The 19,219-nt window shown below is 35.2% G+C and overlaps 4 protein-coding genes and 4 non-coding genes across 10 annotated transcripts; 2 read left to right on the top strand and 6 right to left on the bottom strand.

The window, feature by feature from the left end:
- Positions 1-666: 666 nt before the first annotated feature.
- Positions 667-3,773, bottom strand: egl-20 (Protein Wnt). Its single transcript, NM_001444108.1, has 10 exons — positions 3,662-3,773; positions 3,481-3,613; positions 3,348-3,427; positions 3,207-3,289; positions 2,668-2,807; positions 2,448-2,618; positions 2,258-2,401; positions 2,012-2,138; positions 1,852-1,952; positions 667-1,525 (listed from the first exon to the last, which is right to left on the bottom strand). Exons 1-10 carry the CDS (start codon positions 3,766-3,768, stop codon positions 1,430-1,432), a joined length of 1,182 nt encoding a protein of 393 aa, NP_001431090.1. The 5' UTR covers positions 3,769-3,773; the 3' UTR covers positions 667-1,429.
- A 636-nt stretch (positions 3,774-4,409) lies between these two features.
- Positions 4,410-4,557, bottom strand: W08D2.13. The gene has a single exon (NR_056447.1). It is a non-coding gene; the product is annotated as an Unclassified non-coding RNA W08D2.13 (non-coding RNA).
- Positions 4,558-5,658: 1,101 nt separating this feature from the next.
- On the bottom strand, positions 5,659-12,827 carry catp-6 (the record flags this gene model as incomplete). 3 transcript variants are annotated; one of them, NM_001268501.2, is made up of 21 exons in its annotated part: positions 5,659-6,089; positions 6,145-6,324; positions 6,368-6,546; positions 7,026-7,412; positions 7,459-7,670; positions 7,715-8,102; positions 8,150-8,312; positions 8,357-8,550; positions 8,597-8,927; positions 8,976-9,196; positions 9,243-9,346; positions 9,404-9,545; positions 9,593-9,697; positions 11,343-11,462; positions 11,514-11,642; positions 11,688-11,766; positions 11,815-11,925; positions 11,973-12,316; positions 12,381-12,432; positions 12,476-12,606; positions 12,729-12,827. In NM_001268501.2, the coding sequence occupies 21 exons, from the start codon at positions 12,825-12,827 to the stop codon at positions 5,957-5,959; spliced, it is 3,804 nt and encodes a 1,267-aa protein (NP_001255430.2). The 3 variants fall into 3 exon arrangements, with proteins under 3 accessions (NP_001255430.2, NP_001255431.1, NP_001255432.1); NM_001268502.3 differs by lacking the exon at positions 12,729-12,827 and having other exon boundaries at positions 5,957-6,089; positions 12,476-12,525; NM_001268503.3 differs by lacking the exons at positions 11,343-11,462; positions 11,514-11,642; positions 11,688-11,766; ... (3 more) ...; positions 12,476-12,606; positions 12,729-12,827 and having other exon boundaries at positions 5,957-6,089; positions 9,593-9,640.
- W08D2.12 lies at positions 9,986-10,134 on the bottom strand. Its single transcript, NR_056448.1, has one exon. It is a non-coding gene; the product is annotated as an Unclassified non-coding RNA W08D2.12 (non-coding RNA).
- Positions 10,168-11,403, top strand: col-123 (Nematode cuticle collagen N-terminal domain-containing protein). Its single transcript, NM_069355.6, has 3 exons — positions 10,168-10,312; positions 10,361-11,148; positions 11,196-11,403. Exons 1-3 carry the CDS (start codon positions 10,172-10,174, stop codon positions 11,311-11,313), a joined length of 1,047 nt encoding a protein of 348 aa, NP_501756.2. The 5' UTR covers positions 10,168-10,171; the 3' UTR covers positions 11,314-11,403.
- Positions 10,641-10,940, bottom strand: W08D2.11. The gene has a single exon (NR_056449.1). It is a non-coding gene; the product is annotated as an Unclassified non-coding RNA W08D2.11 (non-coding RNA).
- A 731-nt stretch (positions 12,828-13,558) lies between the features above and the next one.
- On the bottom strand, positions 13,559-13,668 carry mir-4934. The gene has a single exon (NR_056450.2). It is a non-coding gene; the product is annotated as a pre-microRNA mir-4934 (primary transcript).
- A 272-nt stretch (positions 13,669-13,940) lies between these two features.
- mtr-4 (mRNA transport homolog 4) lies at positions 13,941-18,867 on the top strand. The gene is made up of 18 exons (NM_069356.6): positions 13,941-14,002; positions 14,064-14,096; positions 14,143-14,442; positions 14,488-14,570; positions 14,621-14,886; positions 14,932-15,030; positions 15,082-15,206; positions 15,255-15,581; positions 15,630-15,959; positions 16,342-16,492; positions 16,542-16,714; positions 16,768-16,853; positions 17,114-17,207; positions 17,254-17,436; positions 17,556-17,822; positions 17,867-18,052; positions 18,099-18,261; positions 18,572-18,867. The coding sequence occupies exons 1-18, from the start codon at positions 13,946-13,948 to the stop codon at positions 18,727-18,729; spliced, it is 3,081 nt and encodes a 1,026-aa protein (NP_501757.1). The 5' UTR covers positions 13,941-13,945; the 3' UTR covers positions 18,730-18,867.
- The last annotated feature ends 352 nt before the right edge of the window (positions 18,868-19,219 follow it).

Here is a 19,219-nt window from a genome sequence, read left to right on the forward strand (position 1 = left end):
ATGAATTCTTACAAACTGCTCAATGCTTTCTGATCTTATTTTAATTTTCCAGTTGATCAAAGAATTTCAGTTCATTAATTGAATTCTAGAATCTAAGTTCAGCTGGAACTGATCGGATCAACTGAAAAAAGAGTTCATGCGTGGGATTTTCAGACATACAATTTATGTTTTGATATAAAAGAAAGAGGAGAGATTACTATTTATAGAGAAATTTAAAAAATGGAGAGGTGAGTTTTGATTAATCTGTTCTTGATTTGGATTCACGAACAGAATTTTTCTCTGATGAAATTATTTTATAACTGATAAAAATAGTTCATAAAATGTTCTTCCAGTGAGACATTTTTGCAAGCAGACTTTTCTTGCGAAAATTAGAAATTTAAAGTAGGAGTTCACAATGAGATGACCTTACACATAGGCCCCAAAATACCTGCCTTTTAGGCGAGGTACGCCTACTTCAGGTGCTGTAAAAATTGATAGGTAGAAGTAGAACGCGTGAAGTAGGCACCTGTTGTATTACAATTTCTAGAATTTGCTTATTTCGGGAAATCTTCTAATTTTATGAACTTGTGAAAAATCAAAGCAGAACCCGATAGAAAAATATACAGTTCCTTGAAAATAGATTTATTTTTTATGTGATATTGTCGAAAATACACGAAAAGCCAGTAGTTTATCTAATAAAAGTTCAGTACAAAAAGCCAAAGGGAACACAAGAGCAAAGCCGCTGGAATTAATTAGTTCGTCCCCAAAGCCGGGATTCCAGAGAAGAAGCCAACAAAAAACTGGGCAAACAAATTGAAAAAAAACGGAGAGGAAGAGGTGAAGAGAAGGATTAGATTAATGTGAATATGGGGCGGGGTCGTTTTTTTTGGGCAAATATACTGATAACAAGATATAATCCAGAAGTGTTTGTAGAAAAGATTACGGGGAGTTGAGAGAGTGCGAGAAAAAGAAATGTGGGATGAGTGGTGACGTGGAAAGAAACCCGTAGTTGAGAGCAACAATACTAAATTTGAAAAAGGACTGATGGAATTGAAGGAAATGTTTCAATCTATCTACAAAAATATGGAAAATTCACTGAAGTTCATAGAAAAAATTGAGATTTCAATTAAAAATGGTTTTTAAAAGTTTTTGAAGAACTTAGTTTTAAAAATTGTTAGCACATTTTGATACTTATTGAAACAATCCTTTTTCCAGAAATTGTAAAACCAAGAATTAAAAGTTAATTAGACAAGTACTGGAGCACATTTCCCAGAAACAAAAATCCAATCTTGTTGACGAAAAATTGTGTTTTCTCGTTTATTCGAGGTGTTTGATGTATGTAGGTGTTGTTTGTGCTGGAAAAGAGAAATCTGAAATTAATGCGTTTATATATTCGTCAGGTAGGTATTCTTGTTTTGCTAGGTCCCGTTTTAAAAAGTTATTTCTTACCTTATTTGCATGTATGTACTGCAACTTCTTCGGTACAAGTCTTGCATTTCACTTCACAACACCAAACGAATTTACACTCGCATTGAGTTTGGCGGATCTAAAAATATGTTAATGAGAGATTTCACTAAATTTACAAACTGGCAGTTTTGAAAAAATACAGATTAGTAGCAAAAATTCGAGATGGTAAAACAATGATTTCAGATCTTCCAGCAGTTCCGTTGTGAAAGAATTAAAACACTTCGAATTTCGATACTATGAAAAAATTTTCAAACTAATTATTTCGGCAATTTACCTCTGCTTTTCAACAAAGTTTTACAAATTTAGAAAAGACAATTTGAAAAATCTGCTCTTGTGAAATTTTTTGATACAAACGTTTTTAGAAGTTGAAATCCTTTTATAGAAAAAACAACAAAATGTTAAAACCTCTAATCTTGTGTTATATCCTCGTCCACAACAAAGCAAATCACAGCTTTCTGAGCTGTACGAGTTATGAATACATTCACGACCAGACGTTCCCAGTATTCCTGAAATTATTTTTTCTCAGAGCTCCCAATTTCTCTGCTCGGAATATTTATAATGTTACCTGCTGTGAGATTTTTCTCACAATAAGACGGTGATCGATGTACGTATGCCATTTCATTTCCTCTCAACGGAATTTTTCGTTCCGTTCGTTCTTTTCTTCGTAATCTTTTAGTGGCTTTTCTTGTTACCTGAAATTAAATAAAAATAAGTTTTTATTCTCTAGTTATAATCCTATGTGTTATGCTACAAATGTCATTGTCCTAAATTATGACATTAACTACAGAATCAGTACATCTTCAAGCTCGACCTGAACTGCGAAATGATCATATCGCTTTTTAAGAAGGTCGGACACTTGGGAGAACTTCTGCATTTGGAGCCAACAAGTTTTGAATTCACATGAACCAGATACTCCATGACAACGACATTGACGTCGAATATTTTGGGCGATTGCCTGAGATTTAAATAAATAAATAGGAATACACAATTTTCTAATTAACCTCTCTTCCAACAAAATTGTTATGCCGTCGAACAAGATGAGCAACATTCTTTGTTTTGTCAAACTGTGCAGTTTCCCAGTCATCCAAAAACTTTTTTGCATACCGAATACCATGTGGAACATTATCAGAGCATCCACCCCAGGAGAACTGATCTCTACTCATTGATGGGTCCTAAGACATTGGAAAAACTTTAACTAAGAATTTTTAGTAAAGAAGTTACAGATTCAGCCTGATATCTCTGCATTCCTGGTTTACTGTCACATCCACATTCTGTTAGATTTCCAGTATTACAGCCTTTTGTAATAGAATGAACTATGCTGGCTGCCATTATTGCGTTGAGAAATGCTGCTTCTTTGTTTGCTGAAGAATATATTTAGGATATATATTTCAATTAAATAATCAAAGTTTTTGCGAGATATTTTTGTTCTTGGGCGTATTTCATAACGACACGAAAATGATTTTTTTCAGCCACCTTATAGAGAGAATACGGACTCCGTATTTTCTTTTAATCCACAGAAATTTTTTTTAAAAAAACTTAAGAAAACTTTGTGGTACACAAAAAAAAAATAAAAAATAGAGAATAAAACATGTGTCGAGTTTTTTTAATTTCTAAATAGACCTGTTTAGAATGCAATTCATAGGTAGACTGGGTGTAAAAATAAACACTTTCTTAGTTGGCCTAAAAGTTACTAAAACAGTGAAGTATCTTTATAAAATGAATTATGCATTGAGCTAACTGTTTCACACATAAGACAACACCTGATCTTAATGTTTTCCCCAAAATATCCTGAAATTTTCCGTGACGAGTTTCTGTAACCTCATCTCTTGACGAACAATTCCATCTAAAAATTACAAACATTAACTGAAGCATTATAATAGAAAATCCTCTTAAAAACTTACCTCTCAAATTTGAACTTATTCTCGCATTCTCGAATTGCTTCACGAACTCCGCGAGCTACAAATGGAATTGAGAAGGGATTCTGAGAATAAAGTAATTAATATTTATTCCAGATATCTTCAAAATATAACAAACCTCCGCGCAAAGTGCCTGTTGATTTGGATTCAAGCCATCAAGTCGACGACAGAGTTCTTTAAAATGTTCTCTATCAGTTGAATGGTAATGAGGTCGTGGAAGATAATCGTTTGAACCCACAAATGCCAATGTTCTAAATTTATTTTCTATCACAGTTATAACATGGAAATATGAAACTTACAGCCAGTTATATGGAACTTGTTGCGTACTGTATGTGGCAGATGGAGGAGAATATTGCCCATAAACGAGGAGAACAAATAGAAAAATCAGGCAAATGAAAAATTGCATTATTTCTGAAATTGAGATGTTTTAGAATTTCAGTCCTTTATTTTTCAAGGTGAATATTCGAAATTCCGATTTGCCTGGTTAAGAAGACGATTGTGTTGTTAGATTTTTCAATCCTATTTTTTAGTAGGAACTCCACAAAAATTGTGTTTAAAAAATGATGGAATTTGCATTTATGATGGGTTAGAAAATCTACTCCGTCGTATTAGTCTGTATACAGAAAGAAATTACGAAGAAATTTAGCGAAGTTATTAGAAAATTCACCTGGAAAACCAAAAAAAAACCTAGATTTAGGCGGAGCCTAGAATTTCAGAACATCGCGTAGTTGGGGTTTTTCAAAGTTTAAATTTGAAATACCTAACAATAGAAATTGAATTTCACAGCTAGGTGTAAAACAAGAACGGCAGTTCACAAAAATATGAAAATAGGCACCGCCCATATCTTGGCTTTCTTCATTTTTTCCTTCAACTAATTTATGATTAACATTGTATTTTCTGGAAGAACTTGAAATTCAAAAATAATAACTGTTAATTTATGACGTTTATTGTTAAAATCTATCACCGTTAATAACGACCTATATTAACTTTGTAAAATCTGGAAAAGTTCGAGAAAAGATGAAGAATGATGAATAAGAGGAATGTCAATGTGTTTAGAAAATTCGAAGGTCGAATTGATGGTGCTGGATGTGGTATCTTGTCATCTTCTCCATCCTTTCCAATTCATGCTTTATGGCCCGTGGATCTATTCAGAAAATGGAAGAGAAGAAGACGTTGTCGGTATGCAAATAGAAGAGGAAGACGTTGAAATGGTGAAAAAGGATGGGAAGAAGTGAATGGTCAATACGAAACGAAAAATTCCAAGATTTTTGGGACTTTAACAATATTTGACACTTATTTTTTAGCTTCAATTTTTCAAAACATAGAAATTCAAGAATATTCATAATTATCATGTGACAAATGGAACACCTATATTTCGGAAAAAAATGTTTAAAAAAATCATTTATTTACACAGTATTTTATTTTCTCCATAATTGATCACTTTATCTTCTTGAGTATCCAATTGCAATTTTTAATGCTGCCGTCAAAAAGTGGCAAATCCTCAGGTTATCAATATTCTTTATCATTTATCAATATTCTGGAAGTAATTTTTCTCTCTAGAAGTTTTATATTGTTCTATATTTCAATTCCAAACATTGCAAAAAATGTAACAGAGTATTTAATTTTTAAAAAAACTTCCAAGATAATTTTATAAGAAAACATCCAACTAGTATAAACAAAACTTCCACAAACAGAAAAAAAGCAAGAAAAACCAGTGAGCAACTCTTGTGATCAACTTTTGTGAGGAGATTGTGCCTTCCAAACGTCACCTATTCGACACTATTTTACGATCTTCCCAGTGCCTACAACCATCTGTCCGGGAGCATTTTATTGAGGGAAATTAATCCGTCGAAGAGAATCTGAGATCCTGAGGAACAACCATTTTATGATCCAAGGAAAGAAAGACAATAGGGAAACTAAGCTCATGGTGCATTGAAAATCTTTCTAGATTCCTTGAACAGAAAAGGCAAAATCAGAAAATATCTAATCATACTGAAAGACCATTTTTGTAGTAATTTAAATATAATACTTTTTGAAAAGCTATAATATCGGATAAAAGGTGCAGTTTTGTGCCCAAAAGCATGGAATCTATAAAGAAATTATACATTTCAAAATAGAAATTGCTCAATGAGCAAAATATTTTGAAAACGCGTGGAATTTATGTCTAAATATCTTTTCGAGGGTCGAAAGGTCGTCCCGAATGTTCTGGTTTTTCTCCCATCTGGTTTCAATTTTAAACTTTTCTCATGTTTTCCGGGTGCGTCATATTGTTAGTTAGTAGGATGACTTCAAAAATAAAAGGGAAACTTTTTATTTATTTAAATAAAACATTCAAACTTTAAAACTATTTGACACGGGGGAAAGTTGAGCAGAAAACGGAAACGAATATGCAAAAGTTCATGAAAGAAAACAAAAACTTGATTGGGAAAAGGCGATAAACGAGATAAAGCAAAATTTAAAATATGAAGAAGTTAATCGAATAGTCATGGGGGAATGTTATGCAAGTCGTCTTGAATTCTGGAAACAAAAAAACAACAAAAACAATTAAAGATGATGTATATTATTAAAAATTCGAAATCTAAAACAAAGTGATTCTAGTAAGTGCGTTCAAGCTTTTCTGGCTCTTCAGGTTCCGAAAGGCTGTGAGGAGGAATTGGATTGGTCAGCCATGTAGGTTCTCCTCCAATTCGAGAAATTAGTCGTTCAAAGAGTGCGCTAGAATGTGGACTGAAAATGAATATTTGATCATTTTTTCTAATTTGGAAGTTTTAGATTATCTTACTTCTCGCCACCTTTTCCATTTTTTGATGTTGTCATGTGGAGCTGTTGTCCTTCAGCAGAAAGTAGCGTTGATTCAGTTCGCGATGACGTCACACCGTTGATTGATGGACGACGAATGTGATCCGAATTTGTAGTTGGTACATAGTCAATAATAGCCTCAATACTTCTTTTCTTTTTATATCTGAAATAAAATATATTTTGAGAGATGTGATAGGTTGACTTGCCTTTCCCAGTATCCCAGCAAAAAGAAATCAACGAATAATGTCTCAAATCCGTATGAAACGGCTGCGTTGACTGCACCAACAATAACAATAAAGATTCGGAAAGTTAAAGAAGGCAACTCGACGTTTCCAAGAGTCTTCAGAACCAATTCAGTCGGCCAGATAACGATGAACAAGCAGAGCTGAAATTAAATTTATATTTATGATATGGGAAAATATGAATGTAGAATTAAAAAAATTAAAGCACATATGCTTCAAAATATTCTAAACCATTTTTGAATATGTTCATAAAAATTTTTTTTTTTATTTGTTAAAAATCATTTGTTTTTATTGCTTTTTTTCAATTAAAAAAAAATATATAATTCGATCAAAAAAACATATGAAAAAATGATGAAAATTTCGCATCAAACCTTTTTGCATTTTAAGAAAATTTGTCGAGTTCTATTACCGTACTTTTGAAGCAAAAATCTTAAAATTTCGCGGCTGAGTAATAAAAATTGCATTATTTTTCGGCTTAGAAAACAGCATTTCAAGAACGTTCCAAAATGTCAGAAAATGAAGAAAAATACATTTTCAATTGTTCTTCTTTTTTTACTTCAAGGACTTTATATTTATCAAATTTCTACTAATTTTTCATATTCTTAAAAATATAAAACCTTACCAAAGTTGCAAAAATAGTAAGTGCACACATCGGTTTATTCGACCACAAGTTTCCACGGAATGGTGGTCCTTTTGAGTAAACAAGCGCCAAAATGATGTACTGGAACATTGAAACACAGAAGAGAGCAGTTCCTTGCATACTTCGTTTATCTTCAACTTCATCATCTACTGGAGGTTGGTATGGTGTGAACCATGGCTGTTGAGATGTGGAGAAGAAAACAATGAACTGTACGACACCAATTATAATCAATTGTCCAACGACAGAAGTCATCGAAGCAATTGATAGAAGTCGGGTCGGTGGTGGAGTATGAGCAAGACGATAGAATGCTGGAGTATTACCGAATAAAAGAGCAAACATTGTGATGAGGAACATGTCAATGTACATAAACTGAAAACATACAATATGAATTATTCAGAATAAAAATCAAACAAACTTGTCCATCAGTTAGAATATTTGAAATCCAGTAAAGATGCATGACTGTGACAAATTGAGTGAGAGAATATCCTGCCATGTATTTGAAAATACCGAATGAAGTAACAAGAGCTGCTCGTCCTTCACTGATCACAGTTGGAACACATCGAATATCCGGAACTTTTGATGTAAATGGAGCAGCAATTGATGCTTCCGCGTCGGAAAGGGAAATTCCTGAGGATTTTTTTTTTGGAAAGTTTCGTTGATTTTCAATTTACCTGCATGAGCAGCTTTTAGAGCAGCACAATCATTGGCTCCATCGCCACACATCGCAACAGTATAGTCAATTTGTTGAAGTTGCTCGACAAGTGATTGCTTCTGATCCGGTGCCATTCTAGCAAAGACATCACAGACACTACATAATTGATCCACAAGTTCTGGATATTCGTGTACAATTACGGCAAATGTGGGTCCCGAAATTGCTAGGTGGTAGCTGCTTGCAATTAAATGTCCCAGACTATCAGCAGTAACTGGATTCGGAGTCTCAACTTCGGTATTTGTTGGAGAAAACCCATCACCCTCTGATGAACCTTTCCATGTTGACGAGCACATTGAGATTGATACAGAAGCATCGTCTTCAATGACTTCATCGGATGAAGAAACAGACTAAAATTAATTTTTATAAAATATGAAACAAAACAATTATTGAATACCTGCTTGACGAAAATCTTGGTTCTACCGTATTCATCGAGCTCACCAGGCACATGTTCCACTAAAAATGCTCTTTTGGAAGGCCTTATAATACCACATTCACGAGCCACTGAAAGGCCAGTAAGCAAATTATCGCCGGTAACCATGACTGTTCGAATGTTAGCTCTGTAAGAATCTATTTTTTTAGGAGAATTTGTATTTCTTGATACCTGTTCAATTGATTAATGACTCCCAGTGTCACTGGTTTCACTCGGTTCTCCATTACAATGAGACCTAGCATCTCTAGATCACATTCCACCGCATCTCTTTTAACTTTTGAGGCTTTGTTAAAGTTCAAATCAAGAGGACGCCGGGCTACTGCAATAAGACGGAAGCCATGCTGAGCATAGGAGTTTACTTGCAACTGAAAATTAAAATAATTTTATTGACACCTACAAAACGATGCTAACCAAATAATCTTCCGGGACAGTATTAGGATCACAGAGTGAAAGAATCATTTCGGGACTTCCCTTTGAGTAAAGCATCATGTTGTCTGGACGATCCTCTCTTGGATCAAAAACAATTACTGACATTCTTTGAAGTGACGATGAGAAAGTAAACTGTCGAATAACTGAATATTCTGCTGATTTATCATCTGTTGGTTTGATAATTGATGGTTGAACATTATCGAATCGTTGAGTTTCTTCTTCAATATCTCCTTCAATACCTTCTTCCATTGTCCATCCAGTTTTTTGGAACAATATTAAATCGAGTGGATCGCCGTGAAGGACTCCGTTGATTCTATAGAAACAAATATGAATATTTAGTATTTTCGTGTTTCTGAATTACCTTGTGAGAGAATGACACGTTGCAATAGCTTTGACTAAATCTCCATCAAACGGAAGCCCATTTCGAGAGGTTAACTCTGTCATTTCGCCCATAAACTCAGTTCGATTGGATTTTTCGAGTTTTACTTTTTGAATTTCTTGATTTACTGCTGACATCACTGGCCGGACGACATGAAAATCTAGACCGTCTTCAGTGAGTGTACCCGTTTTATCGAAGCAAACCTGAAAATTCATACTAAAATCAGAAAAACAAAGAACAGGAACGTACAACATTAATAGCTCCACACGTGTTAATGGTAGATGGGGAAATACAAAAAATTTCCTTCTTTTTAAGTCGTAATTGTGCATTGATAATACCAACAGACATTGCCGCTGAAAAGTTTCCAGATATATTTTCCACCACCAATGTAAACTGAAAATATAGGTTACCTGGAAGAGCTGGTGGAACCGTAATAGTTATGATATCTAAAGATCGAACGATAATCCGTCGAAGTGTATTTCCTCGCATGATCATGACAATTATAGTGTAGATGAACCCACAACCAGAAATGCATGCCAGGAAAAGAATAAACTGAAATTTAAATTTAAAGAGTTGTTCAGAGACAAAAATAGTGTTACTTTAAACAGATCTTTTGTGAATCTGAAATCGACAGGCTTCGGATACATAATTGATCGAACAAGTTGACCTTTCAGAGTTGAATAAGCTGTACGGAGAACAATCGCCTGTAATATTTCAATGTTTTGTTAATTAACTAATTAAAGTATTTGATACTTTTATTTGAGTATTTCATTCCCATTTATATTGGAATTCAAAGATAAATATTTGCTAACTAAGCTAAATATATACTACCATTTTCATCTAAATTGCTGTTTTTTTTCAAAAACTGCTTTTTTTGTTTTCCTGCAATGACTTCCATTATCACTGTTTCCATACGACACGCTGATCCAGCTTTTCCGAACATTCCATCAAAATCCTCGTTGTCTTCTAACTATTTCTCCCACATTTAATCACCTCATTACTCTACTCGTTCCCGATTTTACGAGCCTGCCACCACCTTCTTTCACTTTTTTCCCCTTCTAATCTCATTGATAAAAAGGGAAACCGGTTACAACTTGACAGTAATCAGGTCAGTAGTGTGTCCGAAAGCAAGTATAAAAAGGGAAATGATGGGAATATTTTCAGAGTTCCTGTATAGAATGCAAGTGTCATCAGTGACATTTGTGGCTAGCAGCCTTTCGGCTATTGCCTTGATTTCATGTCTTCTAGTACTTTCTTCTGTTTATCGAAATGTTCAAGATTATTGGACTGAACTGGATGACCAGATGGTTGAAGTTCGGGTGAGTAGTACAGACTTTTTTCATTAAGCAATTTTCATTCAATTACAGAAGGATCTTGATGACATGTGGCGTGAAATCATGCATATTCAATCAAACTCTCTAGGATCCGTATTCAGAGCAAGACGCCCTGCTCGTGGAGCTTATGATGAAGGAGATTACAAGGAAGCTCCACCTCCAACTTCTTATCCATCATCTGGCGGATATGATGAACCATCTGCTCCTGCTCACGATACTGCACCACAGGCACCTGCAGGGCCAGCGCCAACTTCTCCAGACTCCTGCCAATGCCAGGCTGAAAATAAGTGCAAAGCTGGACCACAAGGAGCGAAGGGTGCACCAGGACTACCAGGGCCAAATGGAGTTCCTGGACTTGATGGTAAACCGGGACTGGACTCACTAGATGTGGAACCACAAGCACAGGGAACTGGAACGTGCTTCCATTGTCCACAGGGACCGCCGGGATCTCCTGGACCAATGGGACATCCAGGAGCACGTGGAATGAAGGGATCCGATGGACAACCAGGACAACCAGGAAAAGACGGGGATCCAGGAAAACCAGGAGAGATGGGACCTAATGGATTCCAAGGAAAGGTAGGACCAGATGGATTCCCTGGAGAAAAAGGAGGTGATGGACGAAGGCTTATTGGAAGACCTGGACCAAAGGGACAGAAAGGAGAGACAGGACATCCAGGTGCACAAGGAACTCCAGGCCACAATGGACCAACTGGGCCCCCTGGAGATGCGGGACCAGATGGAGGACCAGGGCCCCAAGGAGAGCAAGGAGCGGATGGAGGTCCAGGATCAGAAGGAAAAGTTGGAAGACCGGGGAGGGATGCGTAAGTTAAAAAAGAGTTGACTGGGAGCTAATAACTCGATTTTTCAGCGAATACTGTCATTGCCCAGCACGTGGATCTCATGGTGGTTCATCTGGAGGTGGAGGCGGCGGAGGCGGAGAATACAAAGCTACTGGAGGAGATTCGTATCGCAAGAAAAAACTCTAAACTTATTATTTTCTCAATTTTTATCTTACCTTCACTTTTTTGCCTCGATAAAATCGCGTCTGCAGAACTTGTGTACCGCAGAACAAGACATTCTTCGAATTTTTCTCAATATTGAACACAGAATCGTTAGTTTCGTCGGTAAGAGCAACCTTAAAATTTATTTTATTTCACATCTTTATTATATTGAATTTCTGACAAACCTTAGTAATAGGAACAGATTCTCCTGTGAGTACACTTTCATTGACAATCACCGTTCCATTCATCAGTACAGAATCACATTGCATCAAGCATCCATGTGGAGGGATCAGCAAAATATCTCCTGGGACTAACTGAAATGAGATGAATAGTAAAATCATTATAATATTCTTTATTACTTGATCACTGCCGATTGTCATTTCGGTTCCTTCTCGAATTACTTCTACACTTTCTGTTGAATGAACCATACTTCGAAGTCTGAAAATTAGAATATAATTAATATTTTGTTGAAAATTAAAAACGAACCGAATTTCCTGTGTTCGAATCTGGTAAACATCCATAACAATTGAACCAAGTGAGAGGATGACAATTAGAGACGCATAATAAGCGTATTCATCGTTGTACCAGACAGTAACACTGAAATTAATGGAAAATACAGTTTTTATTTCAAAATTATTAATTACCTGAAAATTTGAAACACGTAGAATGGAGTGATGACTTCCATAACGAGAAGATACAGAATTGGACGCAATTGAACAACAATTTCATTTCTTCCATAAAATTCCAATCTTCTTGATATTTCCGATAAAGTCAATCCAAAGTTTGATTCCGAAACTGCCAAAAGTGATCGACAAGGAATGCGATTCGCAATTTCAAATGAAGTTTTCCAGCAGTTATCGTTATCCGAAATTTCATCGACTGACTCATCAGAATTCAAATCATCGATCCATACATATTCTAATTTTCTGTATACAAACCACCGAAGTTCTGGTACTTTTCGCATTTCACCATTTTCGGTGGGAATTGTCTGAAAAATATTGAAATTGTATTAAATTCTTCTATAAATAGTTTTCATAAAACAAAACACTTACGGCGTTAGACTTCCGCAAAACCGGTTGCAATTCGGATACATTATGATTATCACTGAAATTAATCTTTAAAAAAGTCTAGTGAAAAGTGAATTTACATGATATAAATATATTCGGCGGCTTCAAAAGTACACGGAACCATACGCATTTTGACATCCCATTTTTGTTTCCAGTGAAGAATTAATCGAAATATTCCAAGAGTCAGAACAGTGAGCGCATAGAACAAAATCTGAAATTTTTGTATTATTTAGTGAGGGGGACGGGATTAAAATAGAACTGAAAAAGCCAACAATTAAATAAGAATGAGCTTCTTCTAATTCGAAATTTTCCAAAAATAATTTCACAACTCACTGTTCTAAACGGTCCTGTTCTATAAGCAAAGAGAGTGAGTGTGTGATCACCGGATTCGAGAGTCATTCGGTGGCGTCGTGCGCCACCCGCCTCCACCATGCCCAGATGTTTTTATAGGTCTCGCCACGAAACCACACCAAACGGCGAGACACTGAAAAACAACATTATTTGAATTTTGGTCAAAAATAAATGTTAATTGAGACATACAATTTTTGAAAGATTGTGAAGATAGGAAACCAAGCTAAACACGAAATTCCAGAACTAACGGAAACAATTTGAAAATTGATATTTGTTTATACTTTCAAACTATCGTTCGCCCACACTTTCGAATGTTTTTAATAGAAAATTCTCACAGATAAACTATTTAAATTGAAAAAAAAACAATGCATTTTTTACTCGAAAAAATGTGAGAAAATCGACCCGAAATGTGTGAGAATTTACAAAAGAAAGAAATTTTTTAAAGAAGACAGTAGAAGAAGTGTCAATGATTTTGATGGATCACCCAATAAACAGGAATTTCTGACGGTGAACTGATCAGTATCGTTTTTCCGACTAATTATTCGAAAGTTTAGGTTGCAAAATATGGTTGCTAGGATATTTCTGATGTATTTGAGAACATTTCTTCAAAAAATTGAGAGTTTTCTTTTCTTTTTCTTATCTCGAAACAAGTACTTTCATTTTCTATTAGATAAAATTATGATAGCGATGACACAATTCAAAAAAAAAATGAAAAGGAGAGGAAACGATATATAAATGCCGCGTTTTCTGCCAGGTCTCTCTTGCAAATATAAAACGGCGGAAACGGGGAAAAGCCGACATGAAGAGAATGAAGCTATCACAAAATGACGCAGACATCTAGACAGAAGCTCGGCACTGCTTTTTTGCCGCGGAATTCGAAAATGAAGAGGCCAACAGTCAGAAATGATTTTTAGAATTAAATTGGCGCTTCCAGAACAAATTTTTGTTTTACGACCCCCGAATACAGTAAGAAGTAAAGGTGCATCCTACTTTTCTTCTTCAGGGTCTCAAAACTATTACAGTAGGGTGAAAAAATGCAAGCGCGCTCCGCTGACAATCTTTATTTTTCGAAAAATGTTTTTCTTTTTCCTTTTTTTTTTAAAGATTTTCGGTCTAAAACGGTTTCTTTTTGCAAGTATTTGAATGATTTTGATAAATATAAATATTATTATTTTATTGTGGCACATTTTTCAGACTAAATGGCCGATCTTTTCGACGAATTCATCGAACCCGGTGTAAAAAATGAGATCATGGACGTAAGTCAAAAATACTTCTCTTAAACTATGCAGACAACAATCTGAAAGTTTATATTTTTAGGTAGAGGAAGCACCGGAAAATCCTATGGAAAAGGTAACGTTTAGAAAATTCATGCGAAGTTTATTTTAAAACTTTCCAGCTCGATTCTGCAAAAAAACGTCAAGCACGAGAGGATATGACAAACTTACTGGCAAACATGCACAATGATGTCGGAGTTGGAAATTTTGATGAAGCAACATCAAAACGCGCTCGTGTCGAAGAGGAAGAGGAGGTCGAAGAAGCAAGAATGGAAAATATAATTGTCCATACAATCCGAACAGATAATGAGAATTGTACTCATGAAGTGGCAATACCACCTAATGCTGAATTTGCTGAACTTCGAGAAAATAGTGGAACAGAGCCTGCAAAATATTATCCATTCCAACTTGATGCTTTTCAGGTATCCTCAACTTTCAATATTATTGTAAGAGATTTTTTGTTTCAGAAACAAGCCATCCTTTGTATTGATAACAATCAATCCGTTCTTGTCTCAGCTCACACATCTGCTGGTAAAACCGTTGTTGCAACGTTCGTACAACCATTCAGAAAAAACTGTAATTTATTATTAATTCTTCCAGATATGCTATCGCTAAGTGTCTCAGAGAAAAGCAACGTGTCATCTACACGTCTCCAATCAAAGCACTGTCAAACCAAAAATATCGAGAATTGGAAGAAGAATTCAAAGATGTCGGATTGATGACTGGAGATGTTACTCTAAATCCAGATGCATCTTGTCTCGTCATGACAACAGAAATTCTCAGATCAATGCTTTACAGAGGATCAGAAATAATGAAAGAAGTTGGATGGGTAGTTTATGATGAAATTCATTACATGCGAGATAAAGGTATGCTGGAAAACGTTAAAATTTGATTTAATTTATTATTTTCAGAGCGCGGAGTTGTCTGGGAGGAAACAATTATTCTGATGAGCAAGAACATCAAACAGGCCTTCCTATCGGCAACAATTCCTAATGCTAGACAGTTTGCACGTTAGTTTTTCAATCGTTGATCTGATTTACTTAAAATATTTTTAACTTCAGAATGGGTCGCCAGCATCAAGCAACAACCAGTTAACGTGGTTTACACAGACTATCGTCCAACTCCTCTCCAACACTGGATATATCCAGTAGGTGGAGAAGGAATGTATGAAGTGGTTAATGTGAAGGTAACTATTTAAATAACAATTTTAAAATTCTACAAATTTCGAATTCAGGGTGAATTCCGCGAAGACAAATTCAGAGACGCGATGAGCGGATTGGCAACAGCTGGAGATTCTGCCGGAAGTTTCAATAAAAGAAGAACTGGTGGAGGAACTCAAGGAGATTCAAACGTTCTCAAAATTATTCGATCAGTGGCTTCCAATGATGGCCTTAACTGTATCGTTTTCTCATTTTCGCGAAAAGAATGCGAGTCGTATGCTATAAGTTTGAAAGATATGGATTTCAATAAAGATCACGAAAAAGGAATGGTCAAATCGGTTTATGAGAGTGCGATTGCGCAATTATCACCTGAAGACCAAAAACTTCCACAGATTTTGAACGTTGGTTTTCGTTTTCAACAAAACTCGTGAAAAATTTTAAAATTTCAGATTCTTCCACTACTTCGCCGTGGAATCGGTGTCCATCACTCTGGATTGATGCCAATTTTGAAAGAAACAATTGAAATTCTATTCGGAGAGGGTCTTGTAAAAGTCTTGTTTGCCACTGAAACATTCTCAATGGGTCTCAACATGCCTGCTCGAACTGTTGTTTTCACTTCAGCTCGTAAATTTGATGGCAGTGATAACCGATATATCACGTCAGGAGAATACATTCAAATGGCTGGAAGAGCTGGAAGACGTGGAAAAGATGATAGAGGAACTGTTATTCTTATGGTCGACTCTGCAATGTCTGCTGATGATGCGAAACAAATTATTAAGGTGCTACCATTATTTCAGATCAAAATGGACCAGTGTGACATGTTCTCGTAATTTTTCTCCTCAAAATCTTGTGATAAACTATAAAAAAATATTTTCTGAATCTGTAAAATAACTTTTATTCAATTTGGAACAACTGAAAAGTGGTCCAACATTGTCCTAAAGTTGAAAAATGCCCGAAAAAAATATTTTGAGCACTTTTTCTAGTTGTTCAAACTGAAATAAAAGTTTTTTTGGGATACAGATAATGTTTTCCTATATTTGATCATAAAATGTTGATTAAAAATATTGGAAAACATGCCACACTAGCCCATTTCGAGGAATTACTGTTTCAGATTTAAATCTGTGCTCTTATAGACGCTTCTTTCATATTTACTTTTTCCAGGGTGCTACTGATCCACTGAATTCGCAATTTCGTCTCACCTATAACATGGTTCTCAATTTAATGAGAGTTGAAGGAATGGCTGTTTCATGGATTATCAATAACAGTTTTCATCAATTCCAAAGCTATGCTAAAATTCCTGAAATCGATAAAAGTAGTTTATTCAATTTTTTAGATCAATTAATTTCAGTTTCTAATTTCAGAATGCGTGCAGGTTGAACGAAAGATTGCTTCATTCAATTTCCCATGGGAAAATGAAATGCGCACTTTGGTAGATCTTCAAGATCAATTGGAGGCAACTCGTCAAAGAATTATTCAAATTCAACGAGAACCCAAATATATTGTCGGTTTTCTTCACGCGGGACGCCTTTTCAAGGTGAATTTTAGAAAAATGTTCCATCTGTGTAATGAATATTTTTCCTAATTTAGGTAAAATCCGGTGATCGTGATTTCAAATGGGGAATTTTGAATCAATTCAAAAAAGAACAGAATCCAGACGACCGCAATGATCAAATGTAAGAATTTTGTTCATAATAAGGGTGTCGTCGTAAAATTTCCGATTTTTCCGGTGTTTTAGTCAGCTTTAGATTAGGAAAAAAATTAAACATTTTATCAAAATGTAAAACACAAGAAAACCTTCGATTTTTGGTTAAAAAATATAATACAAGAAATGGCCAAAATTTAAGAATGTTTTTGAAATATCAGAAAATCGAGATGCGAAAATCGATTTTTTTGAAAAAAAAAATTCTGGTACCACTTTGAATATAAATTCCAGTTATCTGTGTGACATGATGATTGCAATTAACACAGAAGGTCGATTTGATCCAACAAATCCCGCAACTCTTGTTCCTGGATTCGATTTGCCAAAGGTACGAATTTTAATATTATCATTTTTTTACAAAAAAACCCTTTCAGCGTCGCTGGATTCGTGTGCCTATGACCATCGATAGAATCACTGCAATTTCTGCTGTTCGCCTCAAAGTTCCAGCAGATATTGATAAGCCAGATGGACAAATGCGTCTTGACGGTATGATGGCTGCAGCTACAAAGCGATTTGGCAATCAAATTCCATTATTGGACCCCATTCAGGATATGGAAGTACGTTTTAATAACAAAGTAGATGAGAATAGTAGATTTTTTTGGAAATTTTAGTTTTTGCCAATTTATTGCAACTGATTTATAGCTCTTTTCATAAAATGTAGTATTACGTTTTTTAGATCAAAACCGTGGAAATGAAGGAACTGATTGCACGCGAGAAAAGCTTGGAAGGACGATTGGAGACACATTCAATGACAAAGCGTGATAATATGAAAGATCTCAAAAAACAATTTGAACAGAAACAAGACGCTGTGAAAGAATTAAATGCTTTGAAAGCCGAAAGAAAAAGTGTACAAAGTACATTGCATTTGGAAGAATTAAACAATAGAAAACGTGTTCTCAGAAGACTTGGTTATCTGGGAAACGATGATGCTCTTGTTCTTAAGGTAATTTCAAGGTTTTGAATAAAGATGCTCAATTGTTTTTTCAGGGATCCGTTGCCTGTGAATTATCCGCTTCAGATGAGTTGATCTTGACAGAAATGCTCTTGAAAGGAATTTTCAATACGCTTGATGTCGCTCAAACGGCTGCTCTACTCTCGTGTTTCGTGTTCCAAGACAAATGTGCAGCTCCGAAGTTGGCAACAGAACTTCAGACATGTCTCAGTGAACTTCATGTTGGTTTTAGTTGAAATAATTGAAGTAATTAGAAATGTTTTGCAGGAACAAGCTAGAAATGTGGCGAAGGTATCAAATGAATGTAAAATGGAAGTTATGGAGGACAAGTATGTCAGTAGTTTCAATCCTGGACTCATGGATGTCGTATATCAATGGGTTAACGGAGCTACGTTCAGTGAAATTGTCAAGACTACGGATGTTTTTGAAGGTATTTGTTTTTTTTTTCCATTCTAGATTACTAGATTACTAAAAAAAAGTTCAAAATCGCTCCTTCGGGGCTAAAATAGGAGGATATGAAATTTTACAATATAGCTTTCAAAATTTGACAATTACTTGCGGAAAAAAGTTTTCTGAATACAGAGATAGAAATAAAAAGTTTTGTGTTCTAGATTTGTATTCGGACATTTTTGGAATTGATCAAAAGCTAAAAAAAAGCACTTTAAAAAGAAGTTTGGCAATTTTCCAAAATTTCTGGAGTGCCTGAAATCCCCACTGACTCAATAAAATTCAATGTTCAGGCTCAATCATTCGAACCTTGCGACGGCTGGAAGAAGTTCTACGTGAGATGATCAACGCCGCCAAGGCTTTAGCGAATAAGGAGTTGGAGCAAAAGTTCGAAGATGCTCGAAAGAATTTGAAGAGAGATATTGTTTTCGCTGCATCTCTCTATCTATAATTTAATCGTTTTTAAATATTTTTATTTGTTGTTACTTCCCGGCATTACAGTATTCTGAAAGTCCCCATTTCTTTATGCTTTGTAATTCCTTGTTGTTTTAAGTTTATTTGGAAATTCATTAAAGTTTTGAAAACAATTGTTCACAAACGAATTAAGAAGAAGTAATTAAGTATGTTTAAAATTCCTAAACAAAGGAGGAACGACTCGAGTTTTGCAAAAGGAAATGACTTGAAGAGAATTTCGATGTTCCACTTTTATCCCGTGAACTTCTTTCCAGTGATCCACTGAAACTAAAAGATCTTCAAGACAAAATCTTCCAACAACTTCAGTTTTTGGATTCATTCATAAATTAGGATCCAAGGACATTACGGTCACTCCTACTGGCGGAGCACCAGAAAAGTTGGGCAAATACTGTTTTACTACTTGATCTTTTACTACGCATCTCTTTTACTACAGGATCTCTTTTACTACGGAATCTCTTTTACTACGA

The sequence above is a fragment of the Caenorhabditis elegans genome, chromosome IV (assembly GCF_000002985.6).
Source record: "Caenorhabditis elegans chromosome IV".
NCBI classification, from domain to species: Eukaryota; Metazoa; Nematoda; class Chromadorea; order Rhabditida; family Rhabditidae; genus Caenorhabditis; species Caenorhabditis elegans.

What these genes read in the sequence shown, in the direction of transcription:
- egl-20 (NM_001444108.1), bottom strand. Translation starts at nt 3,768, where the DNA reads ATGCAATTTTTCATTTGCCTGATTTTTCTATTTGTTCTCCTCGTTTAT. An exon ending in AACAGGCACTTTGCGCGGAG is followed by an intron (nt 3,428 to 3,480) that starts GTTTGTTATATT and finishes CTTTATTCTCAG; the next exon opens with AATCCCTTCTCAATTCCATT. An exon ending in AATAAGTTCAAATTTGAGAG is followed by an intron (nt 3,290 to 3,347) that starts GTAAGTTTTTAA and finishes TGTAATTTTTAG; the next exon opens with ATGGAATTGTTCGTCAAGAG.
- col-123 (NM_069355.6), top strand. Translation starts at nt 10,172, where the DNA reads ATGCAAGTGTCATCAGTGACATTTGTGGCTAGCAGCCTTTCGGCTATT. An exon ending in ACCAGATGGTTGAAGTTCGG is followed by an intron (nt 10,313 to 10,360) that starts GTGAGTAGTACA and finishes ATTCAATTACAG; the next exon opens with AAGGATCTTGATGACATGTG. An exon ending in GGAAGACCGGGGAGGGATGC is followed by an intron (nt 11,149 to 11,195) that starts GTAAGTTAAAAA and finishes TCGATTTTTCAG; the next exon opens with CGAATACTGTCATTGCCCAG.
- mtr-4 (NM_069356.6), top strand. Translation starts at nt 13,946, where the DNA reads ATGGCCGATCTTTTCGACGAATTCATCGAACCCGGTGTAAAAAATGAG. An exon ending in ACGCGGGACGCCTTTTCAAG is followed by an intron (nt 16,715 to 16,767) that starts GTGAATTTTAGA and finishes TTCCTAATTTAG; the next exon opens with GTAAAATCCGGTGATCGTGA. An exon ending in GACGACCGCAATGATCAAAT is followed by an intron (nt 16,854 to 17,113) that starts GTAAGAATTTTG and finishes TATAAATTCCAG; the next exon opens with TTATCTGTGTGACATGATGA.